Here is a 23,835-nt window from a genome sequence, read left to right on the forward strand (position 1 = left end):
AAGGAAGCAGCAAAAACAAGAGGGGATGTTCATCCGTATACTATCTGTCCATGGGAGTACAATGTTGCATCGTATGAGAGGGCTTCTGCCAAATATAGCAGAAAGGTGCTCATATGCACTAGTAAATCACTGCGACATAATGCAGTAAATAAGATACTTTTTTCTTACAACTTCGAGACAGATTATTTATATTTTTGTAGCGCTACTTGGTATTCAGAAGAGAACAGTAAAACGGTTTGATGTTCAGATTTCATAGAATAGAACCACCAAATGTTAGACTAGAATTTCATAATATTTTATCTGTTTCCATTTTGTTCCGTTACTCTTCGATTTTCTCTCTTCTCACACCAACTTATAGTTATATGGACTCGTCTATTGATGCTGATTAAGAAGTACATACTTTATGGGGTCGGCAACGCTTATTTTTATTTGCTATACACATCTATAACAAGCAGCTAAACATATGTCTATTATGGTGTTACCATCTGGCGGATTCTGACGAATAATGTGTCTTTTCATGGAAGAATCCAATGTAGCACGGTAGGCATCTGAACGAAGCAGGTACTCAAAAAATACTATGTCTCAGATAAAAATACTTTGCACCAAATTTGTTGTATGTATTCTAATCACCCTCGCAAATTTTCATATGCATATAACTTTACTTTTTAGGATTTGTAGAGGCCTCTTGCTCTCCAAAAAAGAAGAAATTTTAATTATAATTATATCATCTGTTTAGCATATTAGCAATTAGATGTACTATTTAACAAAGGATGGGTCGTTTGGTATTCGATCTAAAAATGGAAAAACACATTGAACGACTATGACTGGCAAATACTGTGGAATCATTCAGAATGAATATATTTGATACATATATATGGCCATAAACATCCGACAAGTGTGAATGAGGGCACCCACGTTTTCTGATCTAAAGTTTGTTTGTTGATCTATTCATTTAAGAGTACTATGTACTTTGCCGTGGCCTAGACATTGGCTATTTTTCGCCTGTCGACTTTCTCCCCTCCCCCACCCACAGCCTCTGGGGCATGTGAAAATTTGGTCTGCACGCATTTTCTATAAATCATTCAAATTGTCAACACGAATTTATTTCTTCTGGGGTATGTCCAACTCCCCCCATACAGCGGAAATGTCCAGGGACAGGTGGGGAGGGTATTGTGCTTTTGTCAGCCATGTCAGGCCCTGTGTCTTCGTGTGTGTGTGTGAGTGAGCCCAAGCAACGATCTATGTATGTTCCCGTTACAACGGTCTTGGGTCGCCTCGTCTTTGGCTTTGCGGTTGGCAACTCTGCCTTTTGCCGTTTGCCATTTTCCAATTGTTGCTGCTGTTATTTAAGCAAATTTATTTCCCTGCTGCCGCATCGCATCGCTGTTGCTGTGGCTGTTTCTGTTGCTGTTGCCGCTGGCATTGCTGTTTGCTTTTCATTTCCGGCCACGTCGACAAATCACAGAGCAACCCAAAAAAGGATATTATCTGCACCAAAACTGTTTGCCTCAGTACGGGCTTCCTTTATTTGTCTAAATAATTTGCAAAACATTTTCATACCCCGTAATCGTGGAATACTTAGAGGGTATGTAGTATGTAACAGACAAAAGGAATTAGTTTCTTCAGTCTGTTTATGTACAGGTATTCTCAAGTATAAAGTACACACATATATGTATCCTTAAACCTTCTTGAACTTACCTGATAGTTTATAATTCAAAAAAGATATGATACCTATAATTATATCGAAGTCTAGTGTGGCACAACTATACATAGTTCAATCATCACAATCGGACAGTTATAACGTTAAGAATGAGAAAAACAATAAATGTATCTGCGTAGTGGGTATCTATTAGTCGGAATGCCGATTGAAACGTGCTTACTTCCTTATTTTGTGGATTTTGTGTGCCTTGTGTGTGAGTATTACCCACTTCCTAATGGTCTTATAAGTGGGGCTCTCTCTCTCTCTGTATTTCTGTGACCCGTAATCTTGATCTTGGCTGTTCGGGTCACTTCATTTGGCCCGGGCCCAAATCGGTCATTGTAGTTCACTCAATTTTCAACTCACGTGTGCAAATAGAAAACAAGAACCGCCCGGTCATAACTACATACATACATACATAGCTGTCCAATTCCCATCGAAAGCCCAATCACTATCCCAATTTCTGTCACATTCGTAATGCTAATTGCCTGCACAAATGTTTGCGCCACTGAAATTTCCACTCGTCATTCAACGGCAATGATGATGGCTCACTTAGAGTGGTTCCAGATATCGGCTTAGTTGTGCCCGGAGTGCATTTAGTCTTGGTAAGCCCTTCCATGTACGATGTGCGGAATGGGTGTGCTTGTGCTCCTTACGGGTCTGTTCTTGATCGCCCTGCCAGCCTTTGGCCTAACCATCACCACCACCCGTAATGTCACCGAGTTCCTGGGACACCGACAGAAACGCTGGCTGATCTATCAGAACAGCGGATCGATGAAGTTCAGCATCGGGCCATCGTTGCCAATACCCTTGGAGGATCATGTCACATTTCGCTCCTGTGTACTGTCCTTCACGCTCCAGGGAGGCACCTATTCGCTGCCCACCTCACCCATCTGGCCCTGGGACAAGTGGGAGGGCACTTTCGCCCGTTCCCTGACACAGATGAGGCGGAACATCGAGAGGCACGCCGCCAGTGGAGACATCCGGTATGCAGACGATGCCAGACTGCTGGTCTACACCGCTCTGGAGGAGTACATGGGCAGGAGGAATGATAACATGGCCGTGGGCAGGCAATGCCTGCTTCGCTCCATATGCGAAAATGCCCAAATCCACCACCACATTGGGGTGTTCTCCGAAATCTTGAACATTGTCCTGAGGTAAACGTTTAATTTGATTCATTGAATTGATGCCTCTAACGAACTCCAACTTTAGTCCAGGCAAGGCGGATCTGGATAAATCCTACCATGATGCCTATGCCGCTGGCAAGGCAGGCGCCGATTGCCTCGGCCTCTACAGGACCTGCCCACGCGGGGACAATTTCCTGGACGAACTACTGATTGTGGAGCATGATTGATTTACTGCTGATGCTTCTGGTGATCGTAGCCGATGGAACCACAATAAAGTTTTCGACTAAATCAAAGTGCATATCTAATGGGTCTCGTCCTGTGTCGGATTGGGATGGATGTGCTTGTTGCATAATTTGGGGCGGAAATGCACGGATGCATGTCTTCAGGGCAGGAAACTGTGTTGTCAGAGGATGGTTCAAGGATGAGAATGTGTGTGTATCCGTGTGGGTGTGTGTATCCATGCGTGTACGATGTCAGTTTATGCGTCATCTGTGGGTTGACAGGTATTGCAGCCCTCAAAAGTTTGTGGCTTGGTTGTTTTACTGAACGACTCCAAGTGGACCAGGGATACAGATGTTACAGAACAAGCTTCCAGCTTATGCACTTCCCATCTCAGCATCGTGATATTGAGCGCCGCATGAACATGGCAGCCACAGATAGTTACCTATTGCGATGCACCATCACAAGTTCAAACACCGCAAAGTTGAACAGGGAGGGGGCCTCCCCCCCTACCACCACCGCCCTCCATTTTGCTCTGCTCTGCTCTGCTCCTCTCCCAATGCTAGCTGCACTTTGCATGGTTCCTTTATCCCAAGCGCTCTCTCCCTCTCCCTCTCTCTCTCTCTCTCTCTCTGTCTTGCTCCCTTGCTCTAACGGGGCTCCATCTCCGCCTGCTTACGTTGTTCTTCGCGGTGGTTGTCATAATCGCATTTGAATTAGCTGTGCACACAAATGCTGATGTGGAGACAACGAGAAAGCGAGAGAGCAGTAGAGCGCCAACAGGGTGATGCACGCACACGGAAGGTAGCCTCCATTTTCCGAGTGACATCAATTCGTTGCCACTTTGGAAATATGTACATATGTATACTTATATGTTGAGAACGCTTTCTAGGAAGACCTCTTTTTTTATTAATACCTTTTGCTACACACATGCAAATATCAAAGCTGCCACACCCTGTATGGAGGAGACTGCTGTCAGCGTCTGCAAGCCTAATGTGCCACTTAAGACGCATTTATTGTCTTTCGTCCCCGTCCTCGTCGTTCTTGCTGTTGCTGTTGCTGTTGCTGCTGCTGCTGCATGGTGGTTGCATTTTCCATTTAATTGACGCCATTGTTGACAAAATGGCGGTCGTGAGTTGGCTTTCGCTGCAGCCCGAAGCTAAAGCTGGAGCAGCAGCCGCCGCCACAAGCCATTAATGTTAAGCGATTTTTGAACGGGTGGCGGAGAAGGGGTGCGCAGGGTCAGGTTTTGACTCTCCTTTCAAGAAGATACATACTATACTTGTTCTGCGTGAGGTAGGCGTGGCTGAAACCATTTGCAATTACCGTTAGAAATTTATCGTTGCATAGTGGCAGCGGAGATGTAATCGAGATTGCTGATAATGTGTGTGGTCTGACGGTGCATTCTTGGGAGAATTTTAAGCTTATCCTTTCATTTGTTAAGAGACATTATTACGGAAGCCTTTGATCAGGATTCATCTACCCTTTATTGTACGTTATGTTTTAAACCTAATAAGAAGTCTAATCAAGACTCTGTAAAGCATACGTTTAGCTCTGCCCGCAAAGCTCCTATCGCCTTCAGTCCTCCAAATCCACTGCGAAAGCATCCAAGACACTTTTTCCTCTCGGACACTCCTCGAACTGCTCCAAGCAGTGGCTGCCGGCTAGCCCCGCCGCATATGCCTCCCTATAGGAAAGATCTAAGCGCGCCTTTCCCGGTCTGCAAGAGTCGATGAACAGTTTGGAATTGTGTTGGAAAAATTATGTATGGTTTACTTACGTAAGCAAGATGTTCAGGAGCTCTGCCACGATTCCCAAGTGTTGATGTATCTGGGCATTCTCGCAGATGCCGCGCAACAAGCACTGACGGCCCAGACCCACCGAACCACTTGCCTGGTCCATGTACTTCTCCAAGATTTCGTATACAAACAGTCGGGTATCGTCCTCGTGCGAGGCATCCAACCGTCGGACCTGCTCCTGCAGCGATCGCGCATAGATCGTCTCCCATTTATCCCAGGGATAGAGCGGTTCTGAGGGCAACGTGTATCCACCAAAGTGGAGTGTCCAGAAGTAGAGCAAACCACGCCAGGAAACCGCATCCTCCAGTTGGGTGGGCATCACGGGTCCGACTACCAGCCGTATTGTTCCGCCGTTCCTGTATATCAGCTGATGACGTTTCTGCCGGGTATGCAGGTAGTCCGTGAGATTGTGGGTGGCCGTAGGCATCACAATCTCATAGGCGGCGCTAGCCAGGGGAAGAAAGCAGCCATAAAGAAGCATCCAAAACATTTTCATCATTAACCGACGACCGATGCAGGCACAACACTCTTCAAGAATGAATCCCACTTGGGAATGCTATTCAGCGCTGGCCGCTATATCAATTTCAATAAATATTTACCCGTCCACTTAGCACGGAGCAAGAATTGGGTTATAAAGACGTCCAGAAGATTGGGCTGAGCCACTCCCAGCACCCACATGCAAGTGAATTGAGAAATTAACTTTGTAATATTATCTGGAAATTATTTATGTAAACTTAACTTTTATTTAGTTCAAGCTTCTTATATGAGATTTCAAGTTTCGCGGTCAAAAGCGTGCGATTTGTAACACAGCACGTTGAACCAGTTCGGAACTTGGTTCACCTTCCATTTCAAATGCAAATGGTGCTATGACGTTAGATACTTTGCTATCAGACTAAATGTAAAACAGAGAAAGCCTTATGGGAAAAGCATGCAGTGAGAGCGAGAGAATTATACGCGTCAGCTTGCCATTCCAGTTGAGCAGGGACCCTAACCATACAGTATATACATTGATCCGTCAGTTTATACAAAGACATACAAAGACGTACCAACAGAATTTCCTGCGTGCGTTCCCAGATTCTCGGATCTGACGTTCGGCATGTGCCGAACAATTGCAAAATGGCATGTGTAACACACACAATATGATCTCACAAAAATATTTGATTGTATGCAATTGTACAATGATGTTGTACTTCCCAATGCTCGAATCCTCATCTGTGAGGTGCTATGATTGAATGCCGACTGAAGTAACATGCAGCTACTTTTCTGGTACGTTCAGTTCTCTTCTCTTCTACGGTGATCTAAAGGGCGTGAAGGAACTGGTGGATGCCTCCGGATCACGACTATCGTGCTTGTGGTACGATTTATCATGACCTTCGCAGGACTTACGGCCAGGTGTGGTCACCATGTAAGTGGATACCGGAGTGGATACTCAATCATTTCTTTCGTGCTTTCAGCAATCCCAACCTGACAAACTCTCTCATCCACACTATTTGGTCCAGTCCGTCAATAATGTGGTCCTCAACTTTTACGAACTCCTTGTGAGCTATGGCGGCTATCATTCCCTCTTCTTTCCTTCAAATTAGTTCTCATAGGGGCATATTCTGTTAGATTATTTTCTCCTAGATTAAAGAAAACGTGTCGTAAAATATATTACTTATTATATTATTGTTATTAGTATTATTAGTATTATTGTTATTTTTATTATTATTATTATTATTATTATTATTATTATTATTATTATTGGTATCGGAACCCAAGACTGCAGCATGCCCTCTCTCTCTGCTTTTGCCTTTGTCTTTGGGTTAATGCGGGAAGGAAGGTATTTTGGTGGGACAGTCAACGCAGAGAGAACTTGGAAAACCATAAAGGGAAAGAGGGAAACCACGACCGCTGGCTATGTTATAATGTTAAATCTTGCACTTAGATTATCTTTTTTCCACTCAATGACCTATTTGATCAGAATTATATAATATAAAATCTGTTTCCAATATGTTTTACATCTGCTTCTCTCTCCTTTCTTCTCACACCAACACCGGTCGTTCTATCTCGCTCTCCTATGCCAGAGCACGCACGCTGCACGAGGTAGAGAGAGAGAGAATGAGTAGGTGTGTGGAAGGGGATGGCTTTCTTCATTCTGGGTAAAGTAATTACATATATGATCTAACCCAGATTCGGCGATTTCGATTTCTATGATGCTGCGTTTTCTGGTGTCTTCAAAATTGTGGATGAATCAGATTTTGATGCTGATCAAGAATATACACACTTTATGTTCGGAAACGTTTTCTTCAGAGTTTTACACACATCCACCAATAAACAAATATATATCTAAACTTTTCGATCACTGGATATCCAAAAAAAAAAAACGTGTCCGGCACGTAAAGGGAAAAAGAATGAAGCAGCCCCAGTGTAAATAGCCTATTATTTATTATTATTTACTTGAGTAAAAAATAATTTAATGTAAAATACGTGTAAAAATAACGTAGAAAATAATTAAGTTTGTCAAAATTCTGTTGACAACTACATCCGTGTAGTTGCGATGTAGCAGAACAAATTAAATAATTGTGTTGTTTTGCTTAAACATTTTCATTCACTTCGTGTCCGTCAGTAGACGTTAAAAAACTTAAAACTTTAAAAAATAAACATTGATTTATCTAGTCCTTTCAGGTTTATTTCCTTGCTTCCTCTTGTTATCCATTTTTGCTGGCTGGGTGGGTATGTGTGTTGAAAATATAATTTTCCATTGATAGCCGGAGTCGGCTATGAACACTAATTTTACATTTGGTCTCTCATGCTGTCTCTCTCTCGCAGTAAAGTCTAATGTCACAACACCATGAGAGCTACCACATTGAACTAGTTCCTTTCCACTGTATACAAACTATCGATGTCTGATATAACCGATCTTATCGTATCAAAAATACAAATATCGTTCAAGATCATATGACTCGGGTAAACAACAAGAGCAAAATAGTATTATTTATCAAAAAATAGCTAGTATTTACGGGTTTCGATGAACGCCGTGATTGCGCTCTGCCACTTCTGCGAGGCACACGGCCCCTGCGCCATTTTCTGCACCCAGACGCTGCGGGATACCAAGATTGAGGACCTGCCACTCGAGCAGCATCAACAACAGCAATCGCAGAAGACATGCTCCGCCTGCAATTACTCCATGGGACGTAACAACAGTGGGATATACAGTAAGGACACGGAGAGCGGAGCCACTTTTGTGAGCACAAGGGTGGCCGTCCTGACTGAAGTGGCCACCATGGTGAAGCAGGCAGCAGTGCTGAGCCTCAGCAATGGGATAGACTCAAACAAGGATGGAGAGTTTGTGTTCTTTGGTGACTCGACGCGAGGCCACATCCTCAGCCACAAGTTCCGTGTGAGCGATCTGCAAGCACGGGGATACTTCCAGCTCTACTCGATTATAGTCCTGATGAAGGACAAGTACTTTCTGCTGAACACGAAGCCGTTTCTGGCCGAGCACCTCAAGAAGGTTTCGTCCGAGCTGCAGGCGGGAGCAAACAAAACCAAGGAGACCGAGGAGCGACGTCAGAGCGAGCGACAGAGACGTCTTTCTGGAGCACCGTTTCTGATGCATTCTTCGCGCTCCCTGCTGGAGTTAACGGGCGAGGAGAACATATTTGCTCAGCTGCATTCACACTTTTCCTGGCTCCTGCTGGCCGGCTCGCGCTTCCTCACCGAGCACGTAACTTTCGGAAATCTGCCTTGGCTGCCACATCAAAGCAGCGGTCGCCCGCCCGCCCAGCGCCTCACCTATAACAGCTCCACCCTGCCCATGATACAGAAATACGAGGAGAGCATTGACGACCCCGACCAGGAGGAATTTTTCTCGCTGCGCCACATCAAGAACGTGGTCCGCAAGGAAGAGTTCGCGACAGTTTGCTACTGCGCTCTGACGGGCGTGAAAATCATAGTCCGCGGCGCACCCGAGCGCACCTTCCGCTTTATGGTGTGCTTGAAGAAGCTCCTCCCAGAGCCCATGCATAATCTTATGCGCATCGATGCCCAGCACCAGCACTCAATCAGCTCCGAGTACAAGATTATATCGGTGTCCAACGACATTGCCGTGCCCATAGCCAGCGCTTCTGTGTTTCGCATTGATTTTCTGGACAAACATGTGAACGGACACGAAGTTTCCGTCAAGTGGCCGGGAGAGTTGCCCAGAAAACGTAAGCACTACGGCATGATTTCAGTTCAAGGTAGCTTTATCGTATATGTATCTATGTATATTTCCCCGCAGTGCCAGATCTCATGGTTAAGCTGCTGAAGGCGGTGGAGGAGAAGATCTTCACAGAGCTGGTGCTCAACAAACAGACAAAGGTTCTCATCGAGGAGTGGAAAAAGTGAGTTTTAAGTACATACGCAACCGTATCTAATGCTTACATTGCTCCTATTTTCCTGTTGCAGCAAAGCAACCTGCCTGAATCACGCCAAGTCCACCAGTGTGCAGGCCAAACTGAAGAAGGTGTTGGGTGTCCAACCGCAGGACCAGCCACCATACCGGAGTGGATACTCAATCATTTCTTTCGTGCTTTCAGCAATCCCAACCTGACAAACTCTCTCATCCACACTATTTGGTCCAGTCCGTCAATAATGTGGTCCTCAACTTTTACGAACTCCTTGTGAGCTATGGCGGCTATCATTCCCTCTTCTTTCCTTCAAATTAGTTCTCATAGGGGCATATTCTGTTAGATTATTTTCTCCTAGATTAAAGAAAACGTGTCGTAAAATATATTACTTATTATATTATTGTTATTAGTATTATTAGTATTATTGTTATTTTTATTATTATTATTATTATTATTATTATTATTATTATTATTGGTATCGGAACCCAAGACTGCAGCATGCCCTCTCTCTCTGCTTTTGCCTTTGTCTTTGGGTTAATGCGGGAAGGAAGGTATTTTGGTGGGACAGTCAACGCAGAGAGAACTTGGAAAACCATAAAGGGAAAGAGGGAAACCACGACCGCTGGCTATGTTATAATGTTAAATCTTGCACTTAGATTATCTTTTTTCCACTCAATGACCTATTTGATCAGAATTATATAATATAAAATCTGTTTCCAATATGTTTTACATCTGCTTCTCTCTCCTTTCTTCTCACACCAACACCGGTCGTTCTATCTCGCTCTCCTATGCCAGAGCACGCACGCTGCACGAGGTAGAGAGAGAGAGAATGAGTAGGTGTGTGGAAGGGGATGGCTTTCTTCATTCTGGGTAAAGTAATTACATATATGATCTAACCCAGATTCGGCGATTTCGATTTCTATGATGCTGCGTTTTCTGGTGTCTTCAAAATTGTGGATGAATCAGATTTTGATGCTGATCAAGAATATACACACTTTATGTTCGGAAACGTTTTCTTCAGAGTTTTACACACATCCACCAATAAACAAATATATATCTAAACTTTTCGATCACTGGATATCCAAAAAAAAAAACGTGTCCGGCACGTAAAGGGAAAAAGAATGAAGCAGCCCCAGTGTAAATAGCCTATTATTTATTATTATTTACTTGAGTAAAAAATAATTTAATGTAAAATACGTGTAAAAATAACGTAGAAAATAATTAAGTTTGTCAAAATTCTGTTGACAACTACATCCGTGTAGTTGCGATGTAGCAGAACAAATTAAATAATTGTGTTGTTTTGCTTAAACATTTTCATTCACTTCGTGTCCGTCAGTAGACGTTAAAAAACTTAAAACTTTAAAAAATAAACATTGATTTATCTAGTCCTTTCAGGTTTATTTCCTTGCTTCCTCTTGTTATCCATTTTTGCTGGCTGGGTGGGTATGTGTGTTGAAAATATAATTTTCCATTGATAGCCGGAGTCGGCTATGAACACTAATTTTACATTTGGTCTCTCATGCTGTCTCTCTCTCGCAGTAAAGTCTAATGTCACAACACCATGAGAGCTACCACATTGAACTAGTTCCTTTCCACTGTATACAAACTATCGATGTCTGATATAACCGATCTTATCGTATCAAAAATACAAATATCGTTCAAGATCATATGACTCGGGTAAACAACAAGAGCAAAATAGTATTATTTATCAAAAAATAGCTAGTATTTACGGGTTTCGATGAACGCCGTGATTGCGCTCTGCCACTTCTGCGAGGCACACGGCCCCTGCGCCATTTTCTGCACCCAGACGCTGCGGGATACCAAGATTGAGGACCTGCCACTCGAGCAGCATCAACAACAGCAATCGCAGAAGACATGCTCCGCCTGCAATTACTCCATGGGACGTAACAACAGTGGGATATACAGTAAGGACACGGAGAGCGGAGCCACTTTTGTGAGCACAAGGGTGGCCGTCCTGACTGAAGTGGCCACCATGGTGAAGCAGGCAGCAGTGCTGAGCCTCAGCAATGGGATAGACTCAAACAAGGATGGAGAGTTTGTGTTCTTTGGTGACTCGACGCGAGGCCACATCCTCAGCCACAAGTTCCGTGTGAGCGATCTGCAAGCACGGGGATACTTCCAGCTCTACTCGATTATAGTCCTGATGAAGGACAAGTACTTTCTGCTGAACACGAAGCCGTTTCTGGCCGAGCACCTCAAGAAGGTTTCGTCCGAGCTGCAGGCGGGAGCAAACAAAACCAAGGAGACCGAGGAGCGACGTCAGAGCGAGCGACAGAGACGTCTTTCTGGAGCACCGTTTCTGATGCATTCTTCGCGCTCCCTGCTGGAGTTAACGGGCGAGGAGAACATATTTGCTCAGCTGCATTCACACTTTTCCTGGCTCCTGCTGGCCGGCTCGCGCTTCCTCACCGAGCACGTAACTTTCGGAAATCTGCCTTGGCTGCCACATCAAAGCAGCGGTCGCCCGCCCGCCCAGCGCCTCACCTATAACAGCTCCACCCTGCCCATGATACAGAAATACGAGGAGAGCATTGACGACCCCGACCAGGAGGAATTTTTCTCGCTGCGCCACATCAAGAACGTGGTCCGCAAGGAAGAGTTCGCGACAGTTTGCTACTGCGCTCTGACGGGCGTGAAAATCATAGTCCGCGGCGCACCCGAGCGCACCTTCCGCTTTATGGTGTGCTTGAAGAAGCTCCTCCCAGAGCCCATGCATAATCTTATGCGCATCGATGCCCAGCACCAGCACTCAATCAGCTCCGAGTACAAGATTATATCGGTGTCCAACGACATTGCCGTGCCCATAGCCAGCGCTTCTGTGTTTCGCATTGATTTTCTGGACAAACATGTGAACGGACACGAAGTTTCCGTCAAGTGGCCGGGAGAGTTGCCCAGAAAACGTAAGCACTACGGCATGATTTCAGTTCAAGGTAGCTTTATCGTATATGTATCTATGTATATTTCCCCGCAGTGCCAGATCTCATGGTTAAGCTGCTGAAGGCGGTGGAGGAGAAGATCTTCACAGAGCTGGTGCTCAACAAACAGACAAAGGTTCTCATCGAGGAGTGGAAAAAGTGAGTTTTAAGTACATACGCAACCGTATCTAATGCTTACATTGCTCCTATTTTCCTGTTGCAGCAAAGCAACCTGCCTGAATCACGCCAAGTCCACCAGTGTGCAGGCCAAACTGAAGAAGGTGTTGGGTGTCCAACCGCAGGACCAGCCACTGATAAACTATTGGAGCACTCACTTGCACTAGGAGCAGGACTATTACTTGTACATAGCTTGAGAATATTAGTTTCACTTTTTGGAATAAAAATTCTTTATTGCCGCAACGAGTGCGACGGCTAGTTTCCTCCGAACTGACAAATCAATATCTTTACCAAAAAGTGACGACGGCCGTCGACGGTCCAAGTCCACGATGTAGTTGCTTACTTCTTGTAACCGCAGCTGGAGCGACGACCACGAGCACGCTCGAACTTGCGTCCCTTGGAGCGGACATAGGGGCGTGTATGCGAGTGGGGCACACCAGGAGCCTTGCCGAAGTGCTTGCAGGCGGTGCGAGCAGTGCGCTTGCCCTGCAGCAGCAAGGTGTTCTTGCCGGTAGGCGACTTCAGGGCCAACTGGTCGAAGGTCAGGACCTCGCCGCCAGCCTTCAGGATGCGCTCCCTAGCCGTCTGGGTAACGTGCAGGGCGCACAGGGTCAGCTTAGGAACCACCAACAGACGGGCATCATCGGTGACTGTGCCGACAACCACAACGGTAGATTCGGGCTGGTTGGCAGCCTTGAAGAAACGTGCGATGCGCTGCAGAGATAGTGGTGGCCGATTGATCTTGCTCATAAACAAACGCTTCAGGATGATGCGGTTGAACTTCTTGTTCGTACGGCGCTGGAGGAAGCGGTACAGCTGGGGAATGATAGAAATATAAATTAGCGACTCTTCCTTATTGAATTCCAGCCAGAAAATAATCTTACCTTGACGAGCAAACGCAGGTAAACATCCTGAGATTTCGGCTCGGTTCTGCGAACCTTGCGATCGTATTTGTGGTTGATATCAATACCCTGGAAGGAAAATATTATTATCAACTGTTGTGCATGTGTTCCTTCATCACATATTCCAGTTTACAAGCAATAACTTGCAACCACTTTTCAGATGTTTATAAATTTAATTTCAGTTTACGGTTTACAGTTTACTGCGTCCTTACCATTTCGCGACCGGAAAAAGAAAGAGTGGATGCAGTAAGTGTGACCGCTGATACTGTCTGGCCCTCGGAAATATACCAAAACAGACCGTCTTATTTTTAAAATATACCATAAATATACCGATGAAATACTGGTTAATATACCAAAAATACCGACATACCTTAAATATACCGTTGGCTCGACTTCGACCTAAAAAATATCGAAAAGTATAAAAAATACCGTAAGAAGTCACCCTGAAGCAGTGTAACCGAAGGGACTAAATAAGGCGCAGATCTATCGATTAAGCTATCCATGCTGCTAGAAAATGCTTCAAAATTAGAGTTTCCATTTTCCTCCCTTATATAGTGTGACCAGGGGTCAGACTTTTTGTGTTTATTTACAAATTTAATTTTTTTTGAAAGCAGCATGCTTGTATTCGTCCTTAATTCGACGGCTTTAATAAGATTAAATTTGTCTTCATTACTGAATTTTCCTATCCCTCAGATTTGAATGCACCAGCGAAATACTATTAGTTGCCGTTCTGGTATTAAACGGCATTTCTTTTCTTGATCTTAGTTTTTGCTATTATTCTTTTATGTAGTTATTTTTTGTATATTTATATGTTTATCAATCGTTCCAATCCTAATGTAAATATAGATGATTTAGAACTGGTGCGCATCCTCTGGCACTAGTGCGTTCTGTCCAAAATACCAGTTTGTCGAATTTTTTTAGTGTGACCAGCACAAATCCTTCATAATGTTAATACCAAATTATCTTAGAATTTTAAATATTGAATAAAATACAATATAGAATATATCGTTACGCATAATATAATTGTTAATAAATTTTGTTACATAAAAACACAAAAAATACAATTAGAGTAAATAAATACCATCATCCAAAAACTACCTTAATAGGCCCAACAAAAATACCATTATCATACGGAAAATGGCAGCGAATTTACGTAAAAGCCAAAATGTGAGTACAAGAATAAATTTATGAATTAATTTATTAAACTTTAAACACATCGTGTTTCTTAGCTTGTGGGGAATCTGCATAAATGTTTCGCCACGGCGGCCAACGTGAAAAAATCGGCGCCCATAAAAAGCAAGACGCTTGCTGCTGTTGGAGAATCAATTGCCGCAAAGGGGTAAATATTTTCGATATGTTATGTATTTTTTTCACAGTTATTATTCCATCATAGGTTTCTGCGGCCTCACAAGCCCTATGCTCCCCCCAGCAATGCAGCGGATCGTGTACGCTCCGTGGCCAGCTCGCTGCAGTTGACCAGTGACAATCGAAAGCTGGACAATCTCTCCGAGAAGTTTCAATTTCTATCCGCATGCTTTCAGGAACTGCAGCACGGAGTTCCAAACTCCCAGGTCCATGAAATCTGCACCGTTGCCGATGTGATAGCATTTTACGAGACTCCTGTCGACACGACTGCGCCTTTGGATGCTCTTAGGCGCACAGATCTTCCTGAGAATTTGCACATACAGTACGAATATTTGCGTTTCAACCCCGAGACGGATACCAAATTTAATGGAAAGACAGCGTTCCCGAAGAGCTCCACTCTGGTGACGGGTCTGAAATACCGTGGCAAGTACGAAGGGCATGAAGCCAAGCGGTCTTGGCCTTAGAAGATATTTTTTAGAGCTCGTTAGTTCGCGTATATTTTATTAGTGTATAATAAAGTATATAATAATAAAGTTTGAGAATCTATAATAACTCGGCTACAGCGTCAAATAAGGTATCACTGTTGAAAATAGTCTCCATTGCTGCGATTACACGCTCATCCCGCAGTAGCTCCATGAGCCGTTTGTCGTCCCTGACCGCCTCCAGGTTTGGATACATTAGCTCTATGCCCGTTTCGGTCACCGCAGGTTTGTTCATAATACTAAGAATTTTCTTCTGCAGCTCGATTTCTGGATCAGGATCCAGAAGCTTAGCAGCGGCGTTGGCCTCGCCCACCTCTCTCTTCAGCTGATCCTCTCGCTCCCCTTGCAGATATTTGATTATGCATTCATATTGCAAGGCCGTCATCGGTCGATTGTCTGCAAGCATGTCGATCAGTTGCTGCATCTGGTCAGGATGTCGTCTTTGGGGTTGAGGCATCGAAGCTGGCCCGGCGGAGTTGTTCACGGCTTCACGCTGTCCCTTCAGCCTAAAGTCTGTGGCGATTAGATTTACGGCATCCTCAAGCGGCATGTTGCGATGCTCGGCAGGGACTCCATACAATATGTTAACTGTAATGCTGCTGAGAGATTCGTGCTGGGGCGTGACGAGCACGGCGTAAAGGCAGCCGCGCGAAGAAATGTTGGCCAACACCTTGCCTAACATGACATCCTCATTGGGAAACAGAACATCCACTCGCATGCCTATATTCCTCAGCCGGTGCTCAATATATTCCGCATATTTTCTGCATAAGTTATAAGATTCAATTAATTGTTTCTTGGTTCTGAGCTAAGTGAATGCCAACTCACGTATTATCTCTATTTACTACTATGATTTCGCAATCATTGATGACTGGCTCTCCGGCTGCTGCGGCCGCTGCCGACATCACAATGCCTCCTTGAACTGTCACAGGAACCTGGGGCATCTGGAGGTTCTTTGCATTCCCGTTTGCATTTGTCCCCTTTGCGGCTCTGTTGTTTGCATTACGTACTCTCAATATTTTTGTCTTGAATGTAGATTTGTTTAGGGACATGGCACATTTATTGGCCACCTCCTCTGATTCCAACTGCACGAATCCATAATTTTTCTGCACCACCGATCCCAGGACTTCGCCATACGGAAGGAAAATACTGGCCAGCTCCTCGCGTGTGCACACTGGAAGATTACCTACAAATATACGATTTTTCACTAACGCTTGATCTGTTATTATATTATAATTATCGGCTTCAGTCATTTTAATTTCCTTCGCTAACAAAAAAAATCTCTAGGACCAGCCAGCTGTGAGAACGAAACTATTTACTAGAGATGAGCGACGTTATTTCGATAAAGACAACTTTTTATAAAAAAAATAGCTGTCATGTGAAACCAAACAACACTAAAAAATAGCTTAGCTTTAATTCAAACAAATTCCTTTAAAAATATCCAGCTATTTTATTTATTATTTTAAAAAAATAGCAAAACATATTTATATGTTATATAGTGTGATTTTAGACTAAAAGCATCTTCACATATTTTTATTAATCGAAAATTAATAGTAGCATTAACTAGCCATAAAACAGCTGAGTTAGCAACACTACTTCGATACGAATGTGAAGGAACGATATCATCTAATCGAAAGCAGAGCTACCATTAACGTAACGGAAGTTGAAAGATATATTTTAACGAATTTAATAGTAAATTAAGTAATATTTAATAATATGGATCAAAGATCACCATCGCCTGGTCGGAATGTAACAGCGTCTGCAGCTTCTCAGCTTCTATCCGAATCGCAAGTAGAAATGCGCAGATCGCAAAGACTGATTGATAAGGAAAGCCGCTGTAAAACAAAAACGAAATCTTTAGAAAATGCTGGCTCCCCGCAACTGTTCGACGAAACAGATGATGAATGGAGTCAACCACTTTGCCAGCTTCTGCCGTTGACTCAAATTGTGCACCAGGAAGAACCAGTGGCGATCAAACGGCGATCAAGTTCCGTGTCTGTGAAGCATGTTGTTCCCTTAAAGCGCCGCAAGGGCCGGCCACCGGCAAAAAGAACAACGAAAAATGCCAAGAATAGCATTAGCTTCTACCAAGAACTACACAAGAGCCAATCAGAAGTGCTGAAGTCAGCTACACAGTGGGAGCTAGGCGAGTATCGAGAGCAGCTTCAGCGTCCTGCTAATTCGGCGCAAGACTCACTTCAGGAGCTGCAGCAGCAGAGGCCTTCATCTCAAGTTGTGCACTTAAAGAAAAAATGTGGATCTTTGCATTCTTCGAATAACAACGAGAATAACCCTTTAAAGCAGCTGAAGGGCCAGAGTGCATCTCAAGGCAAGGCAGGACAAGGCACTTCTTTTTTCAAGCAGGATCAGCGTCCTGTGACTTCAGAGTGTTTTGGAGAAACATATGAAGAACAAACTAAGGAGCAGGTTATTCCCTTAAAGAGGCGCAAGAGCCGAGCACAATCCAAGCAAACGCAACCAGAAGTGATGCAGGAACATTGTCCCTCGACTACATCACCTATTAAAGACAGTTGTTTGTCGAGTAGTCAACTGCAACTGCTGGCCAAATCATACAAGGAATATAGTCAACGGATTTGCGAGCAGCAGGAAGACAGGAAGACCTCCACTGCTTATGTTGAAAAGAAAGTTCCACCACTTGATATCCCTTTAAAGCCGCCGAACGAAGGATCCTCAACGCAAGGCAAACCAAAACAGTCATCCACTTTTAAACGATATGGGACAGAGTTTCAGAAGCAGTCTCCCTCGAAGCTGCCGCCCAAGTATCCAGCACATTTTGTACACCAGCTGCCACCTCTGGGAGGGGGAGACAGGAGCTACATGCACATGCGTCCCAGAGCGGCTCCAGCGGCCCAGCTGCGTGAAATGTGCCCCACACCAGAGCTCACTCCCGTGCCAGAGCCGCAGAAGGCACCTCTGACGACCTTTGACGACCTCTCGCCACCCAATCCAGGCTCGGAGAGCTCTGGCACGCTCTCCCTGAGTGACTCCATCGGCGAGATATTCGGCACCAAGAACATCAGCCGCATTCTGAACGTCGAGTGCCCGCGTCAGTATATCCTCATCGAGGATCACCTGCCGGCCATGGCCATGATGCTGAATGTGGAGCTGGTGCGCCTTCGAGCAGTCCTCGACCTAACACAGCGCCTGACGCACGAGCAGATACTAAATTGGCCACTGAAACTGGAGAAGCCAACCAATGATTGATTATTTGCAGGTGTTTTTCGATAATTCAGTATATTCTCTGCTTTTGTGGGAGGCACAGGAGTGGGGACAGGACAGGACAGGTCCAAGTCAGCAACGTAGAGAGCGCCCTTGGGCCACAAAGAAGTTTCGGGAAGCTTATGTAGCAATTTCTGTATTCTTTTAATTGGTATTTAATATGTATAGTTTTTCTGTTTTCCTTTTTGTTTCCTTTTCTTTACGTTATTTTTTCCTTAGACTTTCAGAGTGCAGAATTTTGTTTAAACCTTTTACGTTTGTTTTGTTTTGTTTTGTTTTGTTTGTTGTATATATTTTAAATTACTAATTCTAAACGTTATCTAGACTTTATTATACTTCAATAATTGGTTTGCTTTGCCTTCCCATTCTACTTCTACGACAATCGACAGCAGCAATCGTGGCTTTACTTTGTTTTGTTTTTTTTTGTTTCAACGTAAATGTATATACAACCGCATCATCATCAGCATCGCAGCATCGCAGGATGCTGCATTTAGTAGTCACTGTCGTAGCTAACATCCTGCTGAGCCTGCGTCGAGTCATCGGATCGCTCGGAATTGGGCTCGAGATCGACATCGAGGGCAGTCGTGTTGGCCGTACAGCAGCTGGGGTGGGCCATTGAGTCGAAGGCATCTTTGATTTGATTGTTGGCCCCCTTGGGATCGAGATCGGTGGCCCAGCTGAAGTGCATCAGTGCCAGATCCATGTTGCCGAGAGTCTTGTGTATTTTGCCAATGAGATAGAAGACCACAGATTCCTTTGGCACAATCTCCTTGAGCTCCTCCAGCTCACGCAGGGCCTCCTGGTACTTTCCCAGCGAGTGGTATATCGAGCCCCGATGGAATCGCGCCAGCGGATTCTTTGGATCCAGTGTGGCAGCCGTGTTGAGGGTCTGCAGCGAGAGGTCCTTCTTCTTCATGTAGAACTGAATCGTCCCGATGTGCACCAGGATCACAGAGTTCTGCGGATTGATTTTCAAGGCCTTCATGTAGTGGATCTCGGCCAGTTCGTACTTCTCCTGCTTGGAGTAGATGGTGCCAATACCAAACCAGGCATTGTAGTGTCTGGGATCGCGCACGACGGCCGCTCGGAAGTAGTCCATGGCCTTGTCAAACTCCTCGGTGAGCACCAGCTCGTGGCCCAGCAGGGTGTAGCTGTAGACGAAGTCGGGATCCACCTGGACGGCTCGCTTGAAGAATTTGATGGCCGTCTCGTGCTCCTTATGCAGGGAGAAACAGTTGCCGGACACACACCAGGTCACTGGACTGCTCTTGTTCTGACTGATGAGGTCCTGGGCCAGCGAGGACAGCTCTACTTCCTTTTGTAAATGCCATAGGGATGTTGAGTATATCTCCATGTAGTCTAGGCGACACGGCTCCGCCTTGTGTATGGCCTCGAAGAGCACCACCGCCGCTTCGTAGTCCCTCATCTCGTATCTGCACAGGCCAATCAGGGACTGCACCCAACTGGAATTCAAATGATGCTTTGGTATCGTTGTCTCTAGCTGCTTGATGGCCGACTTGCACTGAAACATCGAGATCAGCTTATAGGCCTCGGCCAAGTCGCGGAGCAGCGACATGAGACCGTCGGCCGACTGCTTCTTTAGACTTAGCAGCTGATGGGCCATGGTCTGGGCATTGTTCAGGTTGTTGTTTAGCAGCACCTTGGCCTCTTCGGCGGCACTGCGGTTATTGTTGTTGTTGGCTGCCGACGTAATCGTCTCGACCTTCTCCTTGCGCGCCTGCTTGTCGCTCAGCTTGTCCGACAAGTGGCTGGTCTTCTCCTCAATCAGCTCGTTGTTTAGGCAGATCTTCGTCATGCGGGACTTGGTCTTCCTGGGCGGCGAGCGTGGCTGCACAAACTTATTGTTGGCTATGTTGGGCGACTTGTTGTTCTCTTTTACAGAGTAGGCGGAATTGCTGAACAGGCGCGAGCTGCGGCGCACAGCGGCGTTGGGATTGGGCGGCACATTAAGATTATTGCCGTTGCCCACATTATTGTTGGGTGTTCGCGGCGTTATATTGCCGGCTTGGGTGAAAACGGCGGGCTTGTTGCTGTTGCTGCTGGTGTCCTTGCGGCTTATCAGTCCCCCCACATGTGTCTTCAGCTTTTTGCCCATCATCTTGGGCTCCTGGTTGACCTCGACGAGCATTTGGGTCATGGGGGAGTACGTGATATTCATGACTGGAGTGTGGGTTCCGTTGCCGCTGACAACGCTACCGCCACCGACGAATGAGCCATCGCTCCCAGAACAGGGACTAGTCAAGGGCCAAACCCCGAAGCTGGGAGTGGTGGGCGAGATGGTGGATAGGTATTTGAATTGTTTACGGAACGGAGTGACACTGCTGACGTCGTACAATTGACTTTGCTGCTGCTGCGGCTGCGGCTGGCCCGTCTCTTGGGGACAGCCCATGGGCGTATCCTCCAGCATCGCCAGCATGCTGGAGTTCTGGGCGACTCCTCCGCCTCGAAGCATGCTCATGGAGCTGTTGAGATTGTTGTTGATGTTGTTATTGTTGATGGGCGTCATCAGGTTGCTACTGTTGTTGTTTATCCCAAGCTGATGCTGGTTCTGATTCTGTTGTTGCTGCTGCTGTGCCTGGTGATGATCCACCGGTGTGGTCCAAACGTAATTGGAGATATTGCTTATCTTCGTGAGTACATTCTCAAGAGCCGTTTGCTGCACCTGCTGCTGCTGGTGCTGTTGCTGCTCGTTGCCGAATAGCACCATGGAAGTAGCATTGGCGCTGCTGCCTTGGCAGGTGTTGAACACATCCGTGCTTTGGATTTGGAATATTGACGCAGTGTCCATGTCCTGGCCCAGCAGGCACAGATCCGCGAAGGCATGCCACATGAAGGGGTTCAGCTTCAGAGCCCGCCTCAGAGCAGTTGCGGCCAGCTTGTTGCGCTCGGTCTTTATGCAGATTTGTGCTATCAGCTGGTAGGCAAAGCAAGCCAATTCTCCAAAGTCACGCTGCAGCTCGTCGAAGTTTTTCGCGTCCGCAAATCCAGTGTTTATCAGTGCGCTCTCGGCCTCGGCAAACTTCTTCAACTCGTAGGCGCACTTGGCCTGTAGGAAGCGGCACTGGGCCGAGCGGCGCGCCTTCTCCTTGAGCAGCCAATAGGCCTGGTGCACGAGATTGGAGCGAAAGTAGCTGGTGGCCAGTAGAAATATCGTCTCGTCGCATTCCACTGTAAGCAAAATAGAGCGAATAAAGAATTAGACACACAGCCACGCGAAGGGCCTTGACACACACGCCAAGGCCGCCAGCCAGTCAGCAGTACATACCTTCAGAGCACAGGCGCTCCGCCAAAAAAACAGCATCTTTGTGGTCGTAGTAGTTCATGCAATGCCATATGGCTGCCTGCATGATTGGCGGAAAGGGGAAAGGCAGGTAGAGAGAGAGAGAGAGTTTAAATCAATGTTTTCTGCTTTTCTTTTCTGCATATGATTTTTTGCTATTGATTTACCTGAACAGGCTCCTGAATCATCATGTTTAGTTTTGTTTTGGGAAAACTTATTTGGATCGAGTCAATTCTAGGATTCCGCTTTGTTCTGCGGCTCTAATTTTACAATAATTCAAACATGCAGTGTATAAATCCAAAAAATTGTCATGTCGCCACTTGCACACGCGTTGCAAATTTTCCAACAATATAAGGGAAAAGAAAATGTGTTGTGTTGTGTGTGTAACGTGAATGCGGGGTGCCGCGGCGGTGGTGATGAGTTTCCTGCTCCCTCCCTGACCACTTTAATATATTGCAATTGGTTTGAGTTTCGAGTCGCCTCTGCTGCTTCTTCGCTTCTTTCAAATGTACTCGGGACTTGGGGCACACACACAGCACACTCCTGACTGGGAACAATTTTCGACAATCTTTTCAAGGCCTTTGCGTTGGGTATACACACGCACGAGTTAAATAAGCTATATGCACCAACTTTAAACTACATCTTCGCCACATTTTAATTAGGTAAAACACGCTGCATCGCGCTGCACTCCATTTTAAAAGCAAAAAAACGCCAAGTAAAAAGGTAAAAGTACAAAAAGCGCAAAAAAACGTAAAACGCGTGAACTGCTCGTGATTCGTGATTTTGCTTGTGCGTGAAATGGGTTTGTTGGTTTTTTTTTTTGAGCATAGTATCGTTCTGCTTATCGTTATCGGCCACCGACTTTTGAATGAATATTTTGCTAGAACCGTGATCTTACAAAATTTTGTTTTATTGAATACCTACTTACTATTTAGGCTATAAGTACAGTACAAAATAATGATAAATTAACTTCTGCCGTCTCTCCAAACTACTGTGAGTCACTCGAGCTTGAGCTGGAACTGTCTGTTGACATTACTTCCACATCATCTTGAGCACGTGTCTCCAGCGCTACGGAATTGCCAGAAGCACCCATTGTCATATGCAATTCCGATAGATTCCAGTTGAATTGGTTTTGGAAGGCGCTCGGAACTTCACCAGCTCCTCCGCTGCCAGCTCCCCCAGGGCCAGATAATCCGCGCTGAACATCTGGTGTAAGGCCGCTGTTCTGATGTGGCACCTGACCGCCGTTAAGGTTTTGATCCGATTTGCCCAGCAGGCCATTTCGCATCTCAATATCCGTAGGATACGGGCGACGTAAGTCTCCGATGCACCATGTAAGAGGAGCGCTCACAGCATTTGCCGAGCTGATGCGGTGGGCGTATTTTATGAGCTCCTCTGAGGAGACCGGTCGCTTGTTGGCCTGATTAATGCTGGCCAGTTTCTGACGCGCTTGGAAAATAGCGGTGGAGAGTATTAGTTCGGCATCCTTAAGCGACTTCTGCAGCTTCTGTATTTCCCGGTCCTGTTGGAGTGGAACAGAGGAATGCAGGGCCAAGTAAGGCACTCTAATCAATCTTCAAATATTAATTCAACTTACGTGCACTTCGACCTTTGCACGCAGCTTGTCCATTGCATCCTCTACTTTAGCCTGCTCCTCGGCCAGCTCCAGCATTTTGCGAAACTCCTCATCTTTGGCCACCAACAAGTCGAGCAAGTCGCCAAGCTCCGTGCTGGATATCTTTTGATGCGCCTGCTCGATCAGTTCCTTTGCGATCATTTCAATGTCGTCGATAAGCAAAAGCAGACGCTCCTTAGTACTTAAGTGAAACGACATATTTAGGGAACCCGCTATTTACGTATTTTTGCAATTTGTTTATTTTCCACAGGCTGGGGAGCAGTGTGGCCGTGGCCCTATTGATAAAATATACGGTCTGACCCTCATAAATATAGCGAAATATACGTCACAGTTTCAAAATATACCGTAAATATACTGGCGAATTTTGTGTACTCATACTCCATCATAATATTAATACAGATAGCTAGTAATATTAAACCATGCACAGAGAACGCTTAACCCCTTGTAGATCAGATGGTATTAAAATTCTCTAAGCGAAGATGATAAATCTTGAGCAAAATTAATTATTTGAACGAATCAAGAGTTCACCTTCTTAAACGGTTCGTTTTTTTCGTCGAAGTATTTACGGTATATTTTGACTGTGAG

The 23,835-nt window shown here is 45.3% G+C and overlaps 10 protein-coding genes and 1 long non-coding RNA gene across 12 annotated transcripts; 5 read left to right on the forward strand and 6 right to left on the reverse strand.

The window, feature by feature from the left end:
* The first annotated feature begins 2,097 nt into the window (after window positions 1-2,097).
* On the forward strand, window positions 2,098-3,341 carry LOC4812810 (uncharacterized). The gene is made up of 2 exons (XM_001353420.4): window positions 2,098-2,856; window positions 2,912-3,341. The coding sequence occupies exons 1-2, from the start codon at window positions 2,324-2,326 to the stop codon at window positions 3,051-3,053; spliced, it is 675 nt and encodes a 224-aa protein (XP_001353456.2). The 5' UTR covers window positions 2,098-2,323; the 3' UTR covers window positions 3,054-3,341.
* Window positions 3,342-4,543: 1,202 nt separating this feature from the next.
* On the reverse strand, window positions 4,544-5,763 carry LOC4813871 (uncharacterized). 2 transcript variants are annotated; one of them, XM_001353421.4, is made up of 3 exons: window positions 5,444-5,763; window positions 4,826-5,290; window positions 4,544-4,765 (listed from the first exon to the last, which is right to left on the reverse strand). In XM_001353421.4, exons 2-3 carry the CDS (start codon window positions 5,269-5,271, stop codon window positions 4,624-4,626), a joined length of 588 nt encoding a protein of 195 aa, XP_001353457.3. In that variant the 5' UTR covers window positions 5,272-5,290; window positions 5,444-5,763; the 3' UTR covers window positions 4,544-4,623. The 2 variants fall into 2 exon arrangements, with proteins under 2 accessions (XP_001353457.3, XP_033238538.1); XM_033382647.1 differs by lacking the exon at window positions 5,444-5,763 and having other exon boundaries at window positions 4,826-5,430.
* A 1,949-nt stretch (window positions 5,764-7,712) lies between these two features.
* On the forward strand, window positions 7,713-9,378 carry LOC117184393 (folliculin-like; the record flags this gene model as incomplete). The annotated part of the gene is made up of 3 exons (XM_033381490.1): window positions 7,713-9,034; window positions 9,106-9,208; window positions 9,273-9,378. Coding segments are annotated over exons 1-3 (1,392 nt in total), but the record flags the coding sequence as incomplete, so codon positions are not given.
* A 7-nt stretch (window positions 9,379-9,385) lies between these two features.
* On the reverse strand, window positions 9,386-10,723 carry LOC117184532 (uncharacterized). The gene is made up of 2 exons (XR_004469929.1): window positions 10,112-10,723; window positions 9,386-9,568 (listed from the first exon to the last, which is right to left on the reverse strand). It is a non-coding gene; the product is annotated as an uncharacterized lncRNA (long non-coding RNA).
* Window positions 10,724-10,828: 105 nt separating this feature from the next.
* Window positions 10,829-12,590, forward strand: LOC4813717 (folliculin-like). The gene is made up of 3 exons (XM_033382646.1): window positions 10,829-12,135; window positions 12,207-12,309; window positions 12,374-12,590. The coding sequence occupies exons 1-3, from the start codon at window positions 10,953-10,955 to the stop codon at window positions 12,492-12,494; spliced, it is 1,407 nt and encodes a 468-aa protein (XP_033238537.1). The 5' UTR covers window positions 10,829-10,952; the 3' UTR covers window positions 12,495-12,590.
* On the reverse strand, window positions 12,534-13,533 carry RpL18 (ribosomal protein L18). The gene is made up of 3 exons (XM_001353423.4): window positions 13,442-13,533; window positions 13,212-13,298; window positions 12,534-13,143 (listed from the first exon to the last, which is right to left on the reverse strand). The coding sequence occupies exons 1-3, from the start codon at window positions 13,442-13,444 to the stop codon at window positions 12,667-12,669; spliced, it is 567 nt and encodes a 188-aa protein (XP_001353459.4). The 5' UTR covers window positions 13,445-13,533; the 3' UTR covers window positions 12,534-12,666.
* Window positions 13,534-14,238: 705 nt separating this feature from the next.
* mRpL50 (mitochondrial ribosomal protein L50) lies at window positions 14,239-15,146 on the forward strand. The gene is made up of 3 exons (XM_001353424.3): window positions 14,239-14,396; window positions 14,459-14,568; window positions 14,623-15,146. Exons 1-3 carry the CDS (start codon window positions 14,367-14,369, stop codon window positions 15,056-15,058), a joined length of 576 nt encoding a protein of 191 aa, XP_001353460.1. The 5' UTR covers window positions 14,239-14,366; the 3' UTR covers window positions 15,059-15,146.
* Window positions 15,065-16,407, reverse strand: Neos (nuclear receptor coactivator protein neosin). Its single transcript, XM_001353425.4, has 2 exons — window positions 15,902-16,407; window positions 15,065-15,837 (listed from the first exon to the last, which is right to left on the reverse strand). Exons 1-2 carry the CDS (start codon window positions 16,324-16,326, stop codon window positions 15,138-15,140), a joined length of 1,125 nt encoding a protein of 374 aa, XP_001353461.3. The 5' UTR covers window positions 16,327-16,407; the 3' UTR covers window positions 15,065-15,137.
* A 182-nt stretch (window positions 16,408-16,589) lies between these two features.
* Window positions 16,590-18,320, forward strand: mei-P22 (meiotic P22). Its single transcript, XM_001353426.4, has one exon. The coding sequence runs from the start codon at window positions 16,790-16,792 to the stop codon at window positions 18,296-18,298; it is 1,509 nt and encodes a 502-aa protein (XP_001353462.4). The 5' UTR covers window positions 16,590-16,789; the 3' UTR covers window positions 18,299-18,320.
* A 113-nt stretch (window positions 18,321-18,433) lies between these two features.
* Cdc27 (cell division cycle protein 27) lies at window positions 18,434-22,408 on the reverse strand. The gene is made up of 3 exons (XM_001353427.4): window positions 21,782-22,408; window positions 21,600-21,675; window positions 18,434-21,502 (listed from the first exon to the last, which is right to left on the reverse strand). Exons 1-3 carry the CDS (start codon window positions 21,803-21,805, stop codon window positions 18,804-18,806), a joined length of 2,799 nt encoding a protein of 932 aa, XP_001353463.2. The 5' UTR covers window positions 21,806-22,408; the 3' UTR covers window positions 18,434-18,803.
* A 176-nt stretch (window positions 22,409-22,584) lies between these two features.
* Window positions 22,585-23,546, reverse strand: MED4 (mediator complex subunit 4). The gene is made up of 2 exons (XM_001353428.4): window positions 23,212-23,546; window positions 22,585-23,136 (listed from the first exon to the last, which is right to left on the reverse strand). Exons 1-2 carry the CDS (start codon window positions 23,446-23,448, stop codon window positions 22,603-22,605), a joined length of 771 nt encoding a protein of 256 aa, XP_001353464.1. The 5' UTR covers window positions 23,449-23,546; the 3' UTR covers window positions 22,585-22,602.
* Window positions 23,547-23,835: the final 289 nt, after the last annotated feature.

The sequence above is a fragment of the Drosophila pseudoobscura genome, chromosome X, assembly GCF_009870125.1.
Source record: "Drosophila pseudoobscura strain MV-25-SWS-2005 chromosome X, UCI_Dpse_MV25, whole genome shotgun sequence".
NCBI lineage: Eukaryota > Metazoa > Arthropoda > Insecta > Diptera > Drosophilidae > Drosophila > Drosophila pseudoobscura.